This window comes from Rhineura floridana, chromosome 21 (genome assembly GCF_030035675.1).
Source record: "Rhineura floridana isolate rRhiFlo1 chromosome 21, rRhiFlo1.hap2, whole genome shotgun sequence".
Lineage (NCBI taxonomy): Eukaryota > Metazoa > Chordata > Lepidosauria > Squamata > Rhineuridae > Rhineura > Rhineura floridana.
In genome coordinates, this window is record NC_084500.1 from 18,549,612 (window position 1) to 18,570,596 (window position 20,985).

The 20,985-nt window shown below is 45.1% G+C and overlaps 1 protein-coding gene across 1 annotated transcript in view; it reads right to left on the minus strand.

Annotated features, from left to right (window-relative positions):
• The window catches only part of NSRP1 (nuclear speckle splicing regulatory protein 1), a 34,062-nt gene extending 16,346 nt beyond the window's left edge, over positions 1–17,716 (minus strand). Inside the window, exons 1-2 of the mRNA XM_061605050.1 lie at positions 17,618–17,716; positions 14,639–14,720 (exon numbers count right to left, since the gene is read on the minus strand). Of these exons, the coding sequence (XP_061461034.1) occupies positions 14,639–14,720; positions 17,618–17,637 (102 nt within the window). The 5' untranslated portion in view covers positions 17,638–17,716. The remainder of the gene's footprint in view (positions 1–14,638; positions 14,721–17,617) is intronic.
• Positions 17,717–20,985: the final 3,269 nt, after the last annotated feature.

Consider the following 20,985-nt stretch of genomic DNA (forward strand, 5'->3'; position numbering starts at 1 on the left):
ATTGCATTTGTCATTTTACCACCCATTCACTCAGAGGTCCTTTTGGAGCTCTTCGCATTCTCTTTGTGTTTTAATGTTCAATGTTTTATGTTTAATGTTTTAGTTTAATGTGTTCCTTTCTGTTACTGATTTTATTCTATATTGTATTTTAATCTTGTTTTGTACACCGCCCAGAGAGCTATTAGCTATGGGCGGTCTAGAAATGAAAATAAATAATAAATAAATAAATTAACGACTCTGAACAATTTAGTATCATCAGAAAACTTTTCACTGCTCACCGCTAACTTTGTAGTTTGTAACAAATTACAAAGAACAGGTCAAAATACCAATTGCTTCTGAGCTCCGCAAAGACACCTGGCAGTGCTGCTGCAGTGAAAATGCTGGACAAGATGGACCTTTGATTCGATCCGGCAGTTTTGCACAACAAACATTAAAAATGTAATCTCCAGTTGCAATCTGGTGTGATAAGAGTTTGCCAGCTCATTTGGGTCTGATTTATACATGCCAGAGAAGGAGATGTTAGAATTATAAGGTGGCAGAGTAGACGGCCATACCACTTCAGGCTGCAGGCAAAGGATGCAATTTTTAAAATTGCTACCCTACCAAGAAAAGGACTGTAAGAAACTGCTTTATACCACAACAAACTATTTGTCTATTTAGCCCAGTGTTGTCTATTCTGATGAGCAGAGAGGCTCTCCAGGGCCTCAGGCTGAGATCTTTCCTATCACTACCTGGTTCTTTTCTTTTTTTTTTATGGAGATGCCAGTGATTGGACCTGACACCTTCTGCATGCAAAGCACAGCTGTGGCTCTACCATAGGACGGGCAGGCCCTTGCTGCATGCATAAATCCAATAATAGTCAGCCCATGTGTCATTCTTCCACCATGAAAAAACAGGCTTTGGGCTAGCTCAGCCAGACAATGTATCAAGAGAACTACACAGGAAGCCTGGATGGTACGGTTGGACTGACCGTGAACGGTGTTTCTTCATGGATGCCATGAGGTCTCCACGTGGGTTACAGTCCCCAATCAGCTCGAGACAGGAACCTGTCATCATTTTTTCCTGGCTCCTCCCCTTCTTACTGAGGTGATGCAAGTTCTCTTTCTTGGCTAGCTCGGAACTTCACCTCAGTGTAACATAGAAAGAAAGAAATGCAAAGGTAGAGACAAACAGAATAAGATCGGATAGCGCATAGTGCAGATGGAATTCCCAGCCCCTCATAGGGAGGGTCGTGGAGACCTCATGGCATCCATGAAGAAACACCATTCACGGTAAGTCCAACCGTACCTTCTTTCATGGATGCCAGTGAGGTCTCCACGTGGGACGTACTAAAGCTCGGCCATAGGGTGGGTCTATTGATTAAGGACCTGCTGTAGAACTCTACGACCGAATGCAGCCTCCGCAGATGCGTACAAGTCCATTTTGTAGTGCCGGGTAAACGACGAAGGTGAGGCCCAAGTTGCTGCCCGGCAGATCTCCTCCAATGGGGCATTAGCCGAAAAAGCCGCTGTTGTGGCTGCCGCCCTAGTAGAATGCGCCATGATCCCGTGCGGCACGGGTTTACTGAGTGATCTGCAGGCCAAGGAGATGCATGCCTTCAGCCATCTCGCTATAGTTGAGTTTGACACCTTGTGGCCCAGAGTCGGACGGTGGAATGATATCAGCAGAGATTCCGATCTACGGAACTGTGCTGCCCTATTGATGTATACCTTCAACGCCCTCCTCACATCAAGGGAGTGCCATGCCCTTTCCATGGGATGTTTAGGGTTTGGGCAAAACGTGGGCAGCACGATCTCCTGTCGTAGGTGAAACTGAGATCTGACCTTTGGAATGAAGCCAGGAGTGATCCGGAGTACAACTCTATTCTTATGGAAGGTGCAGAGGTGTTTTAGCACTGATAGAGCCTGAATCTCTGATACCCTGCGTGCTGACGTGATTGCTATGAGGAACGTGACTTTGTAGGTGAGTATTCGCAAAGGAACCGTCTGCAGAGGTTCGAATGGAGGTTTTTGTAGTGTGGTCAGTACTGTATGCAGGTGCCATGAAGGAAATCTATGCACTACCGGAGGGCTAATAACAGTTGCCCCTCTTAGAAATCTCTTGAGCAACGGATGTGACGCTAGAGAAACCCCTTCGTCTAAAGATAGAACAGATGCAAGTGCCGACAGTTGACGCTTGAGGGTGTTAGGGCGTAGACCCTGGTTAAGGCCCTCCTGGAGGTACTGCAGAATATGTGCAGCAGATGCCGTCATAGGATCGGTGTCGTGAGCTGTACACCAACGTAGGAAAGCTGCCCAAGTGGATTGGTATATCCTGAGCGTAGACGGTCTACGTGACGCCAGGATAGTTGCTGTTGCGTCAGGTGAGATCTGTAATGCTAATAGCCTGCTCCGTTCAACCTCCAGGCGACTAGTTGAAGCCAGGCTGGGTCTGGGTGGAGGACCGGTCCCTGATGTAACAGGTCGTGGCGATCTGGAAGTGCGAGCAGGGTTTTGACAGACATCTGGACGAGGTCTGCAAACCACGGTCTTCTTGGCCAGTATGGGGCTATTAGGACCACCTGTGCCTCTTCCCTCCTGATCTTGTTGAGGACTCTGGCTATGAGAGGAGTCGGTGGAAACGCATACAATAGAAGCTGTGGCCAGCTCGCCGTCAGTGCGTCTGTCTGTTCTGCCGCACATGTCTGGAATCTTGTAAAGAATCGAGGGATTTGATAGTTGGCGTCCGAGGCAAAAAGGTCCACTTCTAGTTTTCCAAATTGCTGTTGAACCATCAGGAAGACACTTCTGTTGAGTGCCCATTCCCCTGGGAATATATGACATCTGCTGAGCCAATCCACCCGGTCGTTCATCGCCCCCTGCAGGTATTCCGCCGTCACAGATGTAAGGCGATGCTCTGCCCAGGAGAGCATGGACGTTGCTTCTCTGCTGAGGAGTTTGGATCGGGTCCCTCCTTGCCTCATTATGTATGATCTGGTCGACATGTTGTCTGTCTTGATCAATACATTGGGGCAGTGAAGACTGGGAAAGAAATGCTTCAGCGCCAGATGAGCCGCCCTCAGTTCCAGCCAATTGATGGACCTGGCTGCCTCTGGTGGACTCCAACGTCCCTGTACGAAAAGATCCATATAATGGGCACCCCAGCCCCCGAGGCTTGCATCTGAAGTGATTATTGCCCGGAGCGGCTCCTGTATCGGGATCCCCCTGGACAAATTTGAGTCCTGATGCCAGCAGGTGAGTGACTGACGCACGTCGTATGGTAAGGCAACCTTGTGGTGTCGTCTGGAGGCAATGTCTCTCTGGAATTTGATCAGAAGATGTTGCAGAGAACGTGAGTGAAGCCTGGCCCATGGAGTAACTGCTATAGATGATGCCATCATTCCGAGCAGTTTTGCCAGGCGCATCAAGTCCAATTTCGGTTGTCTGCATATGCAGCGTGCTAGATCGGTGATGGCCCGGATCCTCTGTGGTGCCAGCGTTATAGTTTGTGCAGTGGTGTCTATCACCGTGCCTAGGTGTATTAGTGATTGTGTGGGGTAGAGGTGGCTCTTTAGAACATTCACTAAAAACCCGTGGCTCTGTAGGAAACTGAATGTAAGCTTTAAGTCTTTGTTTGCCTAGGTAAATGACCGGGACCTGAGAAGTAGGTTGTCCAAATAAGGGGAAATATGCACCCCTGCCAGGCGTAGACCTGAGAGTGCTGCTGCCAGCACCTTGGTGAAAATTCTGGGTGCCGTGGCCAGCCCGAAGGGGAGAGCTTTGTACTGAAAGTGTTCGTTGTTGTATGTAAACCGGAGCAACCTTCTGTGTCTGGGGTGAATTGGAATGTGCAGGTAGGCCTCCTTGAGGTCTATGGATACCAAATAGTCGTGGGGTTGGAGTGCCTCCCTGATTGAAGCGATTGTTTCCATCCGGAAAGTCTTGCGCTTCAGGAACTGGTTGACAAACCTGAGGTCGAGCACCCCCCTGAACGAATTGTCCTTTTTTGCCACCAAAAAGAAGAGGGAGTATACTCCGGAAAACCGTTCCTTTATTGGGACGGGTTCTATGGCTGAGATTTGTAGAAGGTGCTCTATTTCTTCTAGGAATGTCCCGTGTTTTTGTGGTGATGTCGGTCTGTGAGAGAAGACGAAATGTGGGGGTGGATACTGGTGTGACTCTAGTCTGCATCCATCTTTGATAATGCTCAGGACCCATTTGTCTTTTGTTGTTGTCTGCCATTGGTTCAGGAAGTAATTGAGTCGACCGCCTACAGGTATAGAGTCAGAAGTGTTGTTGTGGTTGACGCTGCTGCCTAGTCTGGTAGGATTGTTGTCTATTCTGGTGGAATCTCTGGGGAGGCTTCTGGTTTTGCCAAGGAAAACGGGAGCCTCTGAAATCCCTCTGTCTGTTACTAAAGAAGGGCCTTGAGCCACGAAAGGAGCGCATCTGAAAAGTGGGGGTATAGCGTCGAAATGGCCTTTTTTCGTCTTTACCCTGTGAGGGCATCACTTTCTTTTTATCTTTATTGTCCACCAAATCTTCTGCCAGATTGTCTTCCCCACACAATTTTCCACCTGTATATTTAGCCGTGGCTAGATTAAATCTGGATGCATTGTCCGCATCCCAGTGCGAAAGCCATACTAGGCGTCTGGCTACCACTGCCGTGGCCATAGCCCTGGCTGCAAATTGTGAGGAGTCCATGGTAGCATCTGCTACGAAAGCGATGCAGCGTGAGAGTTTCAAAATGGACTTTCGTAACTTGGAAACCTCTAGGTCTTGATTTTGGGCTAGGTCCTCAATCCACAGCAGTGATGCCCTAGAGAATACCGAGGCTGCCACCGAGGCTCTTATGGACATCGCCGTCGCCTCATGCACTCGCTTAAGTGCCAGATCTGACTTACGCTGCATCGGATCTTTGAGATGAGCATCCCCATCCCGTGGCAAGATGGAATGTGATAGGAGAGCAGTAATAGGCCCATCTATGTCTGGGGCTCGCAACTGCTCCATGACACTGGGTTCTAAGGTATACAGTCTATTAGCCCAGTTAGTCCCCCTTTTGGGGTATAGTGTTAGTTCCCACTCCTGTTGAATATTAGTCAACAGCATAGGTGGGCACGGAATGCCCTTGGGCCCAATCTTTACAGTAGGCAGCTCCATAGCCTGTCTGGAGGATGTAGGTTGTTCCTCAGAAGGAGCAGTCAGCTCCAGGGAAGCTATCACCTTTTTTAACAATGGTTCAAAATGAACTTCCAAAAATAGTCTGACCGAAGTTTGAGCCTCTGTATCTGAGGCGTCGGTCCATTCTCCGTCATCCCTGGACCCCATAGAATTGGTTTCTGATAAGGGATCCTGGTGATCCTGCTCATAATACCCCCTACCCACGGCCACCAAAGTCGGGTCAGGGGAAGGCTGTCTGACAACGTGGCGTGGCCTCTTACATGGGGGGGCGGCTACTGGCGGAGACTGTGGGCGCTGTGGGGCATCACTTTAAGTGGTGGGACCTCCTCTAATAGCCCCTGCTTAAGTTGTCGGATTACATCAGGTGAAAATAATTGTGCCAGCGTCATCGAAGAGGTTATTAAGGAAGCTGGCATAGGCTGAGGAGAGAGCTGGGGTGGAGAAGCGGGGGGGCCATACTGCGCCTGGGCTTCCATCACTTCGTCATCCTCCGGCCTGCTGTCCTCCAGCTACTCCAGTAGATGGCGCTGGACTGCGGGCTCTATCGAGCACGCCTCTTGTGTGCCACTCAAAATGGCTGCCGCCGCATTTTCGGCGGGAAAACTTATTGGGGAGCTTGAGGAGGCAGTAGGCACTGGCGAATGCCTCACCTCTCGCAGCAGGCCTCCGCCTCGAGTGTTCGAATCGGAAGGGCGATGAGAGCTATGCCGCAATGTAGTAGTGAAATTCACGCTCTGACGCGAGGCTTCTTGCCTATGCTCCGCCATATCCAATGTCTGCAGGGAACTGACCGCAGCAGGAGCTGGGTGCGGCCCTGATTTTTTGTGTCCCTTCTTTTTCTCGGATGGCGGGACAGACGGCAGCCGGGAACTAACTGCAGCAGGAGCTGAGTGCTGCCCTAACCCCTTATGGCCTTGCAGGGATCCGACCACAGTAGCCACTGTGTGCTGCCCTGTTCCTCTAAGGGTTTTTGTCCTGGTGGTCTGAGAAGATGGTGCTGTTTCCATATCTCAGACGAGAGAGAAAATAGGGATAAGAAAGGAAGAATAGAGATAGTAATCCCCCCCTTTTTTAAACTAATTAATACAGAGTGTACAAAATCAAGTATAGAAAGAACGAAGGAAAAAGAGGAGCCGAAGGCTGATAGTCATAGGAGTTAGAGAAAACAGCCAAAGGTTGTTGCCCGAGCTGAGACAGGAACAGAACTAGCATCACCTCAGTAAGAAGGGGAGGAGCCAGAAGAAAATTATGACAGGTTCCTGTCTCGAGCTGATTGGGGACTGTAACCCACATGGAGACCTCACTGGCATCCATGAAAGAAGAACAGACCTTTGGAAGATGCCGGTTGCCCTCCCCATGACCGATTAAGTAGTATTGCTTACTGGCTCTGAAGGAAGGTAGGCTGTCTATCCGGAGGATATCTGATGGCAAGGTTTATCATGAGGAAAGGACCCCAAACAACCCAACCAGAAATGTTGGAGAGAAGAGAAGAGAAAAACACTCTATTCATGCATAAATCTTCTCACTCCATCAAAATATTTCAAATTCACAATAGTTTTCTCTCCCCCATAAGACCTGCCTGTAGGCGTTAAGTGTGCATGGTGTCTGGAGATTATACAAACAATAAAAGTAATATAGAGGCCTCAATTTTGGTACATAAAATTCTAAGGAGGTCCACCTGCCGTTTGTTTGGCCAGCGTGCCAGGAAGTTTAAGGAAAACAGCGCCAGCACAAACACCTCTTGCAGTGCTTTATGGGTGACAATTTCCTGTTGTGCTGAGAGGATTGATAGATGGGAACTTCCTGTTCTTTTGTATTATTTCTACTTATCAACAGGTCGTTTATTAAAGAACCGTACGAAGTCAGCAGTCTGGCACAGGATTTCTGTTTGCCCCCAATCATGGTATTCTTTGGAGGCACAAAGCTTGGAGTTCTCATATTCTCTGAAAAGGGAAACACTCAACCCTGCACTGAAAACACCAGGAAACATGTTGGTCCCTAAAAGGGAAAGAAATGAAACTGCAGAGTTTGCTCCCAAGGCTCCAAATCTTTCCAAATGTTACTTTATTCTCTACCTTTTCATTCTCCCTCTTTGATTCCTATCCTTCTTTCATGCCTCTGCTGACCCTGGTACAGCCTTTTATGAGACTGCCAAACTACCTTTTTCTTCTTGATGCAGAGTATCCTTTCAAATTAAAAATTATAAAGCACTCCAACAGCTTCACAAGCTCTCTCACTCCCTGCCTATAGAGCCACTAGTATGGATGAGAATCATCACTCCCTCTTAACTCTTTTTCTTGGGGGTGAGATAAGGATATAGGGTTGTTCTGCTTCCAAAGCAAGGAGGACTATATAGATTTTTTTAATTGTTTCAACTATTTATATATCATGGAACACCATAATCCCAGTCTAAGCAATTGGACCAAACAGACCATCCTGGATTCGAACTGTCCTATGAAACAGATTGGCAACGCATCAAAGTTTTTGGATTTTAGAGGGAAAGAAGTGAGGGGTGACAGAACTGCTGGCTATTCCGATCTCCCTTCTATTCAAGGTATGCAGAGCAGCAGGCTTTAACCATCCTTGCTTCTTCTTTTTTATGAGCTAAACTCTGTAGTAAATGGGTGGGAGAAATCCCACTTACTGTCTTTATTACTACCTAACTTATTTAGCAACTGAAGGACAAGTTTTGTCACAAGAGATTCACAACATTATTTGTGAATGAAAGTGTCACTGAGTTCCTTTTAATTTACAGAATTATAAAAATTTAAGTAGTACATTGAATCACCTAATTCTGTTTGACCAAACAGGATTTTCTACACCTGAAACACTTCTGCCCAAAACCGCTCCCTGCCTTGTCTCCCTTGCTGCCTTCGATGATTGGAATTGCCTCTGTGAACACCTGAGCGGTGCTATATCTCTTACTTCCTTTGAATCTTTCCTTGAAACTATTTTTTCTCAATTAAGCCCTGGGCTCCACCTCCTAGTTTGCATGCCCTACTGCAATTACGCTAGTAAATACGTATGCGTAACAGAAAGAATCACATAATTTCTCCCACTTAATTACACCTGCCTCCTCTTCCTTCCCATTCTTCTGTGGTTTCCTCTGTGTCAAATTTTAGATTGGAAGCTTCTTGGGGCAGGGACCTGCCCTCTTGTACTATGTAAAGTGCCAGACCTGCTGATGGGGGCAAATAAATAATTTTTAAAACTCAAAACATTATTTTACCTCCTTTGGGACTAATACAGCATCTTGCATCCACCCTGAAATCTGCTGTGTTCTCCGACAGTTCATACCCATACACGCTACGCTTCACTATAGAACTTGGGAATTATAAGAGAAAGACTAGACTACCTCTCAATACAGTCAGGTTGCAAAGAAAACCTTAATGAAATATGCATAGTAACATTTTTTTAAACGGAACAAAAGTTTTCTATCTAATATATGATCACTACAGCCAAGTCAGGTGTGTAGATTTGCCACCATGGACTTTATTAGAGTTTAGTTATAAATACACCATCTTCAGACATGCAAGGCGTAGTTTTTGCTGATAAGGCAGCAGCCAGGAAATGAAACCCCTCCCAAACGCAGCTCCTTATCTTGGAAAGGCCTAAAATTATTACTGAACTAATAAAGGAATTTTGTTTTTTAAAAATGATTTTTTGTTGTTGATGATAAAGGCAGTGGCTGCATTTATTACCTACTTTGTAGGCTGTGAAATATCATGGGAAGCTACTCCCTCCCTCCTACCCCTGGCCACACCTGATGAAAGGGACAATATTAAGAGGCTGTCATCCTCCTCTGCACACTCTTTGCAGACAAGGGAACCTGTCAGAACTACCATCATCAAGTTTTTATTTTATTAAAAGACAATGGTCAACCACCTAATCCCATTAAAACCAATGATGGTGCAGATTCATTAGAACAGTTTCTTCTTCTCTTAAATTAATACATTAGACTAGAAGTTAGTAAATCATTGGTTATTTCTCATTAGTCAAAAGAAGATCAGGTAAGGACTAGAGCAGAAATAAAGTGTGCAGGAAGAAAAGAGGGAGGACCTAAGGATACAATGGGAGCGCATTGAATGTCAACATGGAACAGTAAATCTCTAAACAACTTGTCTAACATTTTTAAATACTACCTGCACACTTTCCTTAGATATCCATAATTTAAAAAGGATAGAGATTTTTAATTATTACTAGGGGCTCCGTCCCTGCTCGCTTCGCTCGCCAACCCCACCTACTGCCTTGCCCCATAGATATTATATATGTTATATTATTTCCATTTATAGACTGCTTACTATCTAAAAGATCTCAAAGCGGTTTTCAATAGAATACACAAGGTACAATAAAAAACCGTATCAAATTAAATTACAAAACAAAATATATAAACAATATCCATATACATAAACATATACATAATCACAGTATAAAAGTCAGAATTCACCAAGGAATGCATGCATTATAGTCAACAAATGGAGGATTTGTAATTTTTGGTACTGAGTCTGTTGGAAACGACTCAACACTAAATGATGACCAGCACTCCCCCTTCTCCCCCCACAGGTCACCAGTGCTCCCCCCTTCTCCCCCCTATGGGTCTCCTGCCTAGGCCACAACCCTCTCAGCCACTGCAGCCTCCACCACTGCCCCTCTCACCACCACTGCCACATCTCTCACTGCTGCCGCCACCATCACTACCTGCCTCACCTCTGAGCATTCACACTACCTGTGAATGCTTAGAAGGACATAATGTAAGAAAAGCGTTAGAGACCTATTTCAATTAAAGTTGAAAACACGGGAAAGGCCGAGGGCAAGTGTTGGGAACCTTTAACCCTCCAGACATTGCTGACCCACAACTCTCATCAGCCCCAGCAGCAAGCGTGGCCAATGGCCGGGGATGATATAAGTTGCAGTTCAGCCACATCTGGAGGGCAAAGGTTCCCCACACCTGCCCTAGGTATCCCTAAGGCTGCCAAATGAGCAGCTGGCTTTCTTTGTCCCACAGAACTCAGAGACCATCCCATCTACATAGCCTTGCCCTGGGCTCTGTTTCTCCAACAAAGGGAACTGCCTTAACCCGAGTCAGACCATTGGTCCATCTAGGCCAACACTGTCAACACTGACTGCCAGCAGCTCTCCAGGATTTCAAACAGAGGGTCTTTCCCAGTCCTGGCACCTTTCACATGAAAAGTATGCGAGCTGCTGTGGAGTCACGTTTCTTCCGCAAGACTCTTCTAGGTCATATCAGAATGTGACAAAGGAAACTGAATTCAATACCTTGCTTTTCATAGACAAGGCTTTTTCTAAAAACAGCACTCACCAGCACTGGCATCGCTTTGTTTGCTGCCCATGGCAACCATACTGCAGAGGCACCCATGCACTTTAATCAAGATATGAGAAACAGCACCAGGTTTTTTTACCAGAAAAGCATGACATGACCCCACTTTCCTTTTTATGTATTATAATTCTAATTGTTAGGCATCAGCCAAAAGTTTATATTGAGTCAGCTATACATTTAATGTATTGGTAACTCTGACTGCGAAGCTTCCTGAAAGAAGCAATAGTAAGCCTACGTTTGTGAAAATCAAGCCTATTTATAAAATATGTAGCTCTTACACACTGCTTGCAAATAGTAACAGTAACAGTAACAGTAACAGGTATTTAAATAAAGGTTCAATGGCAGGCAGCACCCTCTACTGGAAAAACAGATTCTATACAGGGTACTACAGATTTTTTAAAATTAAAAGGTAAACTCACATCCTCAGTGTGTACTGGGGTCATGTTTTCTTGTACAATTTACAAACTAGTCCCACTCCCCTGCTATTTTCATGTCAACCAGCTACAACAATTGATTGGCATTTTAATTGCATGTGCATATATACAAATTAGTGATTAGGACTACTTTCCTTAAAGCATCAGACTTGTTCTATGCTGTTTTTTAGGCTGTGTGCTGACCTTTATGCACTTAAGCTGGCATACTTTCAGATGAAAGATAATACAGTTCTCCATTCTCTTGAAATATTAAAGATTATGTAGTGGTAATAACAGTTACACAGAAACCAAACATTTTTGCATTCTTATGAAGAAAGAGAAAAATATCTGTAGTTTAATTGTGTTAAATTATTTTTAAAATTTGATTAAGTATTTTTATTTTGTTCTTCAGTCAAATGTGGTCTCAAATCAGCTTGTAAAGTAGCTGTTAAATCGTAACTTTCACTGTATCCTACAGTGAAAGGGATTACTTCAAAGTAAATATGCCTAAGATTAAGCCTTTAAATGCAAACCCCTCCCATACCCCAAGCTTCTTCTTCGAGTTAACAGAAAACTCCAGAGGATTCGGATTGATTGTACAAAGTATTATTACCAGTGCTTTATGTAATATTAGGAAGCCTCACCATCGCTATGAAACAAATTATTTTTGTTTTTAAACAGGGCAAGTTTACAGTCAAGTTTTCTGTGAACAGTCAATCAGGAAAGTTTTCTGCTAGCAATAAGGAACACTGGCCTAGTGATCTAGCTGAAATGCCATCAAGGAATTAAATTACATCAGAGCTTCATACATGCTTTACTTCCTTATCCTGCAGCCTATTTCTGTACACCACTAAGAAATCTCATGGGTTCCACAGGACTTACTCTCTAGTATACAAAGGAAGGACTGTGATGGCCATCAAATTGGATGGCTATCAATGGCTAATAGCCACAACAGCAGCATACTACCTCCAATGTCAGAGGCAGTAAACCTCTGAATCCCAGTTGCTGGGAATCACATCTTGGGAGAGTTGCTGTTGCACTCAGGTCCTGCTTGTGGGCATCTGGTTGGCCACTGTGAGAACAGAATGCTAGACTAGGCCAGCCCCCTTGGCCTGATCCAGCAGCCAGGCTTTTCTGATGTTCTTATGACTGCAGCCTCACTTAAGCGAGTAGAGAATACTCGCCAAAAGAATAAACTCTGAATGATCTGCACTCGTAGTAAAAACAACTGATTTTACTCTGGTGGCGAGTAATGATTTCAGGTTGTAATAATTTTAAAGGTGAAATGTTAATTGTGAATATGCCTTCTGATTTGCAGCTCCTAAAAGCAATTATCCATACCCTTTTATTTCTTTGTAGAGACAGATCCACTGGAATAATCCTGCCTTCTCACACAATTAGAGGTAAGCAAAACCAAACTAGGTTTTTAGATTAATAAGTATATGAAGAATGTTGTGTGCTGTTCTTAATTAAGGATACTCCTTTTTTTATCTTGTCAACTGCCTCCCCAAAAAAGAAAAAAAGAAGACTCTTCCATGTCAGAAAGAGTTTTTATGTTAATGGTACAGCATAGGTTCCTTTCCACACAAATAACGCAAACAAATACTCAAGGTAGTCAAGCAGCAAACAAGAAAAATAACATACCTTAATTGTTAATACAGCAAAAACTGTGACGGACTGTAAACACATATGGTGGGAAGGGTGAACAAAGAGAATAAATATACATGCTACTATACATGCTTTAGTAACCTCCAGATTAAATTACTGCAGTGTACTTTACAAGGCACCGTCTATGAAAACAATTTTTTTAATGTTTATTCATTTAAAACATTTCTATTCCACTCATGAGCAAGTAACAGTTGAAAGTAACATTTATATACATAAAAACAGCAATAGAAAACATGACCAAACAAAATTGCAACTAGATAGTAATACGCAACAATCCAACCTGACTAATTAAACTCCCAACAAATGCCTGGATGAATAGCCAGGCTTCTACCTGGTGCCAAAAGCTTAACAAGCTGGTGCAAGTTGTATCTCAGAGGGAAGGAATTCTAAAACTGGGGCGCCACTACTGAGGAGACTCTCTCTTGTGCTCATTTTGAACGAGGCACAGTAAAAGCCATCACCATTCAAGAACTCCAGCTGACCCAGAATATGGTAGTCTGATTATTAGCTAGTACTGTCTTCAGGGATGCACACAACACTGTTTGAAAAAGCCCCATTGGCTTCCCTTTCAGTTTCTGGAAACATTTTCAAGTGCTCCCACTTATTATGAAGACCCTAGACCAGGCATGGGGAACCTGTGGTCCTCCAGGTATTGTTGGAGTACAACCCCCATCATCCCTAGCCATTGGTCCTACTGGCTGGGGGGGGGATGAGAGATTGAGTCCAACAACATCTGGAGGGCCATCCTGCCCTAAACGCTACCTAGGGAACTTGTAAATGCCTTTCCCCCACATGATTAGATGAGACCCCCATGCCAGATGCCCTGGCATTCTCAGATTTGGCTGGCAGAAGTGAGGAGCTGCACTTTCTTTCTGGTTGCGCTCATGTAGCCTCGGTGGCACGGAATGCGTTCTACCAACTTCGATTGGTAGCCCAGCTACGTCCCTACCTGAGTAAGGAGGATCTTACATCAGTAGTACATGCTCTGGTAACCTCACGTTTGGATTACTGTAATGCGCTCTACGTAGGGCTACCTCTGAAGACGGTTCGGAAGCTACAGCTGGTGCAAAATGCGGCAGCCAGACTGCTAACAAGAACGAAGCGGTCTGACCATATAACACCTGTTTTGGCCCGCTTGCACTGGCTTCCAATACGCTTCCGGGCCAAATTCAAAGTGTTGGTATTAACCTATAAAGCCTTATACGGCGCAGGACCTCGATATCTGTCGGAACGCCTCTCCCGCTATGAACCGGCTCGTACACTACGGTCTGCTACGAAGGCCCTCCTCCGGGTCCCGACTCATAGGGAGGCCCGGAGGGCAGTGACAAGATCAAGGGCCTTCTCAGTGGTGGCCCCCGAACTGTGGAATAGTCTCCCCAAGGAGGTTCGCCTGGCCACTATCATCCTTTCGGCGCCAGGTTAAAACCTTTCTCTACTCCGAGGCATTTTAATTTTTTGTTAATGATTGTAATGTTTGTAATTTGATTTTAGCCTTTGCTGTTGTTAGATTGTGAAATTTGATTTTAGACTGATGTTTTTGTATTATATTGTATTTTATTGTATCTATGTTCACCGCCCAGAGAGCTATTGCTAGTCGGGCGGTATATAAGTTTTAAAAATAAATAAATAAATAAATCTATGTTGAACTCCATCCCAAGAGACACCTGAATATCCCTGTTTTCAGGCCTTGAAGAAGATAGTTAAACCCTTCCTAATTCAGAAAGAATTCAGTTGTCTGTCTGGGCTGTTCTTGACAAACAGCATACACCTATACAGATCAATTCAAAAGTAGGTCCAGCTGAGTTTATATGGGATTAATTCCAAGAAACCGGGCATAGGATTGCTGCGTAATTTACTGATCTGCTGCCAGAGTGACTCTGTATCTCTATTTAGTTGGTTTACATCCATTTTAAATTAGTTTTCACTTGGAATTTTTGCAAACTGTATTTGGGGCTTCCATGGCTTAAAAGATAGGTTTTTAGAATTATAATTACAATATATTTCCCACCTTTTGTCCTCTTAAACACAACAGATGAAAAAAAGTGCACAAAGAAACTAACCTCGTCATCCGAGTCATCCATAAACACCGCATGTTTGACAAAGGTTTTCTGTTGCGCTTTTTTGGGAAATATAAGTCCATACCTGTGGAGAGAAAAACAAAAATGAGTATGTGTTCCATAGTCCCAGTTGTTTTTTTCCAGCTGTAGTTATGCCTGAAATGTACAGGGGGGGAAAGGAACAGAGCTTTAGATTTGCTGATAAGAGTGGGAAACAAGAGGGCCAGGATGGGGTGGTGAATTGCAGAATGTGGGGAGGGAGGGGAGCAGGGAAAGTTAGTATCTGGAATATCCAAAGCTGGCTTTGTTACCCTATGTTAAATCACGATTACACTACAAAGCACATAACAGCCCTGCTGGATCAGGCTAGTGGCCCATCTAGTGCGGCATTCTGTTCTCGTGGCCAACCAGATGCCTATGGGAAGTTTGCAAACAACCTCAGCACAAGAGCACTCTCCCCTCCTGCATTTTCCAGCAACTGGTACTGTATTCGGAAGCATACTGTCTCCGACCATGGAGAGCATAGTCATCATAGCTAGTAGCCATTTATAGCCTTATCTTCCATGTATTTGTATAATCCTCTTTTAAAACTTTTTAAAGCATCAAACACATTTCTGTATAGTTCTGGTTATTCTCCATCCAATTTGCATAACAACATAATATCACTCAATTAAAGAAATTAACCAGCAAGGTTGAGCATCTACTCTTTCTGTTTTTGTATGTCAGGTCAAAATATGCTTTTTGGAAAGGACAATCCATCAAGTAATCTGGATTTTTGCATCTGCTGCTGTTAATTTGCTGTGCCACTATTTTCTTTTTAAATAGTTTTTATATTTGTTGTAAAAAATAAATACAATAATTGAGTTCAATTAAATCCACATATTAATAAAACAGTGTCTGCGAAGCAGTCAGCTGACTTTATTTTTAAATGATCCATGAAAGATTTACAAGAGGTGCCATCTTAAAAGAGGAATCCTCTCCTATGCATGAGAGAAGTAAGAACAATGCCTCTTCTAAAATGATGCCTGCTACTTGCAGTTTACGTGCTTGCATGAAAAATAATTAAGGTGTGTGTGTGCTTTTAAGAATTGCTATTAATAGGCGCTGCAGCTTTTTTTCTTCTTCAAACTAGAGACCGTGTGATGTAGTGATGAAGGCAACCTTTCCACCCGGGCACAGTCTCGGTGTTTTGTACTGTAATTCCAATCAGCCCCAGTCAGCATAGCTATATGACGCTGGGGCAGATGGAAGTTGTCGTTCAAAATACCTGGAGGGCATCAGGTGGCTGAAGGACGGGTTAAAGAGTCCGATTAGGACTGGGGAGACCCGGTCAAATCCTCACTCATCCATAAAGCTCACTGTGCACCCTTGAGCCAGTCACACTCTGACCCTAATCTCCATTATGGCAAGGATGGGGAACATGCGGTCCTCCAAATGTTGCTGTACTCCAACTCCCATCAGCCCAAGCCAACAGGGCCAGTGGCTAGAGATTATGAGAGCTGTAGTCTAACAACACCCGGACAGCCACAGGTTCCCCATTCCTGCCTTGCAGGGTTGTTGAGAGGATAAAATTGGGTGGGGGAAAGAAGGAAAACATATGTCACGGCAGTACATAAATGGAGTAAATGGCAGCATATTAAAAAAAGGAAATGTTGAACTCCTGTTTATTTTTGCACTGGTTAGCTTCTCCACAAATCCATCCATCACCCCCAGTTCCCTTTCTCTGTCTCTACAGGGTCAAACTGCACAGTATATAATCCCACAGACTGTCTTCTGGGTCATCTTTTTGCTCCCCCACCCCATTTTCACCTCCTTAGTTTTAAATCCTGAGCTCCTTCCCTTCCCCCAAATAGGAAGCCGCCTTATAATACAGTGTCAGGCCAACACTCCATCTTGCTCAGCGCTGCCTACACTGACTGGCAGCGGCTCTCCAGGGCATCAGACACAGAGTGTCTCCCAGCCCTACCTGGATTGAATCTGGGACCTTCAGCATGCCAAACGGCTGCTCTGCCACTGAGCAAGGCCCTTCCAAGTAATTCCCCAATTATTTGTCCAGGCACTGCAGTAGTAAAGTCTGAAATGGTTTTATTTATCCACTCTGCTGTTTGTTTGTTTTAACCTATTCATTCCTGGAGGAGCCGCCTGCTCTCTTTCATATCTAAATACTGGATTTTTTGTTGTTTTCATTACACTTTTAGACTGACAATTCCTTATTTGCTGACCTGACCAAGTCAGACTCGCAACGCTTTCAAAGAAAATTCAAAATAAAATGTTGTCCAAGCCAAGACAGGTCCCGGCCCTGCAGGAGGAAAAAGCTCTCCCCGCCTCTCAACCCAACGAAGGCCGTGGCGGGAGAGAGAGGAGTCTGTACATGCTCAGAGGCCCGGTTTTTTAAATCCTGTGCTTTTTGTATCCAGCGTTAATCCTACTCAGATGTGCATGGCCACGACTCAGTCCCAAGGAGTCTTCTCTGAGTAGGCCTAGCACTGGATACCGCCGACGCTCCTGGTGAGGTGAGCTCTGGGAGGGGGAAAAACAAGCAATCACACGCCATTTTGGGGGGGTCACTCAAAGCAGGCCTGGTCTCCTCCCTCCCCCCTCAGCCCCCCCACTCCCACGTCAGGGCGCCCCTCTTCGCTGCCCCCATTTAAAGCCCCCCGCCCTACTGCACCTCACAAACTCCCCCTTAGTCCCCCATCGCCTCCCGCCCCTCATATCACCTCAGCCCCCCATCTTCTCCTCCCCCTCCGCCTCAAGCCCCGCCTCCTCCAGCTCCCCCAACATCCCCTCAGCCCCTGAGCCTCCATTTCGCCTCGCACGCACACACCCGGTAGCGGCATCTTCGGGCGCCCCTCTCGCGCGCGCACACCCTCCATCTTCCCTCACCCCTCCTTTTTTGGGGGGTGCCCCTTCTTCCCCCTCCCCGCGTTATGCTTCTCCCACAGCTCGACGGCGCTTTCCCCGCCCCTCCCCGACACTCACTGCTTGTTCGGAGCCGCCATCTTGGCGACGTCGGAGGAGGCGGAGGGGAGGGGGAGGAGGGAGGCCGGCGGCGGCGGCGGCGGCGGCTTCGTGCTTTTTCCCGCCTCTTTCCCCCGCCTCTCCTCGGGGCCTCGTCAGGCTGCGGCAGCTGCTGTGTGGCGGCCCGGCTGAGATTCCATTATTATTATTATTATTAACGTTTATATTTACATTTAGTAGCTGCCCTTCACCCGAAGGTCGCAAGGCGGGTTACAACATCATTAGAAACAGTTAAAACACACAACCTAAACTCACAACAATAGGGTTGGTCCTAAAGTTACTATTATTAATTGCCCACCCTTGACCCAAAGGACCCAGGGTGGGTTACAACCGCGTTAAAATGCGACGTTAAGAATAATTTGAAAAACTTAAAATTCCAAAATAGGGTGGGTGCTAAAAATACGCATGTCAGGCGTCAAAATGGATCCGTAATTGCATTTTTTTAATTATATTTCGCTGCTGCTTTTATTTCTTATGTTACAGTTGGGATTCTGTGGAATTAAGATGCTCTCATCTGTAAGGCCTACCTCTTGTCTAAATGACCCTTGCCCATCATGGCTCCTTATGAGCTGTAAAGAGAAATTGGGAGAGGGGATCAAGGCAATGGTTAATGCATCCATGCAAGAGGGTGTTATGCCACTAGCCTTCAAGGAGGCTATTATAAAACCCATCTTAAAGAAGTCCTCCTTGGATCCCCAGATCTTAAACAACTTCCGCCCAATTTCAAACTTACCATTCTTGGGCAAGGTCATTGAGAGAGCGGTGGCAAATCAGTTGCAGACACACTTGGATGAAACGGATTATCTAGATCCATACCAATCAGGCTTCAGGACTGGACATGGAACTGAAACAGCCTTGGTCGCTCTGGTTGATGATATGAGGAGGGCATTAGATAGGGGAGAATTCACCTTTCTTGTCCTCCTTGATCTTTCAGCGGCTTTTGATACTGTTGACCACAGTATCCTTTTACATCGCCTGGAGGGATTGGGAATAGGAGGCACTGTATTACGGTGGTTCCATTCCTTTCTCTCCGATAGGCATCAACTACCTGTTTCAGACCCTTGGCCTCTCAATTGTGGTGTGCCACAGGGCTCTATCCTCTCTCCCATGCTATTTAACATCTATGTAAAGCCGTTGGGAGAGATCATCAGGAGATTTGGGCTGCAGTGTCACCAATATGCGGATGACACTCAGCTCTATCGTTTAAATCTTCACCGGAGAGGGCTGTGGAGACCATGTCCAAGTGCCTGGAATCCGTGAGTGGATGGATGGGCAGGAACAGGTTGAAGTTGAACCCTGATAAGACCGAGGTACTACTTGTGGGAGACAAGGGAGGGTTAGGAGATGTTGACCTGGTGTTTGATGGGGTGAGGTTGCCCCTACAGGACCAGGTCCGCAGCCTCTGAGTTGTTCTTGATTCCAGGCTGTCCATGGAGGCTCAGATTTCGGCTGTGAGCCGGGCAGCTTGGTATCAATTACATCTTATACGTAAGCTGCAACCCTACCTCCCTGTTCAACAGCTCCCGCTCGTGGTACATGCCCTGGTCACCTCTCGATTAGACTACTGTAATGCGCTTTATGTGGGGTTACCCTTGAAAACAACCCGGAAATTACAACTTATACAGAATGCAGCAGCGCGCTTACTCACCAACAGCTGCCGCCGCGACCACATCACGCCAGTATTACTTGATCTACACTGGCTGCCGGTTGTCTTCCGGGCCCGATTCAAGGTGTTGGTATTAACCTTTAAAACACTAAACGGTTTCGGCCCTGCTTACCTGAAAGAGCGCCTCCACCGCCACCAACTATGCCGCCCAACTAGATCAGCCACACAAGGCCTTCTCCCAATCCCGCCAACCAAAACAGTTAGGTTGGTGGGTACTAGGGAGAGAGCCTTTTCTGTGGTGGCCCCCACTCTCTGGAACTCCTTCCCATGTGATCTTCGGCATGCCCCTTCCCTAGACGTATTTCGCAAGGCCCTGAAGACGTGGCTATTCCAACAGGCCTATGAGGTCCTTGGGACGGGTAAATCTCCATGATTTTGTCATCTATCGTATGCTGCTAATATAACTGTTTTTATATGTATCGATGACTGTCCAATATTTTATTTATTGTTATTATGTGATTGCATTTGAAATTTTTGTATTTTATATCATTTTAATGTACGTTGCCTAGAGTGGCTAATTGCCAGATAGGCGACAAACAAATTAAATATTATATTATTATTATTATACAATGAGATTGTGTATTAAGAAAATAAAAGAAGCAATTAAAATACCCACAAAAGTCATACAGCACCTACCTAGTACATTACAATGGCTACAACAGGCAGAAAAATCGCTAAGTGCTCTGGGTCTTCAGTAATATTTCTGTTATTTCCAACTTTATTTTTTTTTAAGTCTTTATTATGACAAGCTAGAAATTCCCTAAGATTCTGCCCCCTCAGCGTAGCATGGAAACACACCTGACAGCCACAGGGGGAGGACAAAGGCACTCTGCACTTGCTCAGAGGGCTTTGCCCTGACATCGTCATCATTTATTTTAGAAAACAAAAATAACACTCTTTTTTCTTTATGGGAAGGGACTCTCTGCAGAACCGGAAAGCTTAAAACGGACCTTTTTGTCATGAGGCAAAGAGTTCTGCACAAGATTAAAGGTGTATTATTATTTAAAACACCCCTTTTCTATAATGAGGGAAATAATTCTGCAGAAGATTAAGGGTGATTATTATAATTTAATAATATTTAAAAAAAGAAAGGAACTTTTGTAATCAAATATTTTTTGCAGAAACTTAAGTGTGCATTATTATCATTATTATCATTATTAAACACTTATTTAAAAATGTCTACAATCCACAGTTGGGTTGGGCAATATTGTGATTTGGACCAACCAAAATATCACAAAAGAGTGGCAGGCTTTTGAGTTCTCCAGAGCTCTTCATCAGGCAGGATGTTACCCAACAATGTTCTGAGGCAACACTATGTGTATGTTAGAAGACAGGGCTACATCTGCAAGCTCACAATCTAGTCAGACACAATACCAAAGGAAAAAGGAATGGCAGGGGAAGAGGAGAGGTGAGGGCGCATTAGAACAACTGCGCCTTCTAATGGATGGGGCCAGGATGATCTTTTCCCAGCTGTTACACTCTTCCTGGGAGGCCTCCCAATACCTCTAGATTCCCTGGTTGGTGGCAGAGGCCGGAATAAGCATCCCTTCAACTCTGCAATCACAGGCCAACTTTTGTTTAACATGATTTTCATTTAAATTTGGGGGGTACGAACACATGAACCTGGGACCAGAGGAGCGACATTAAGCATTAAGACAAAACA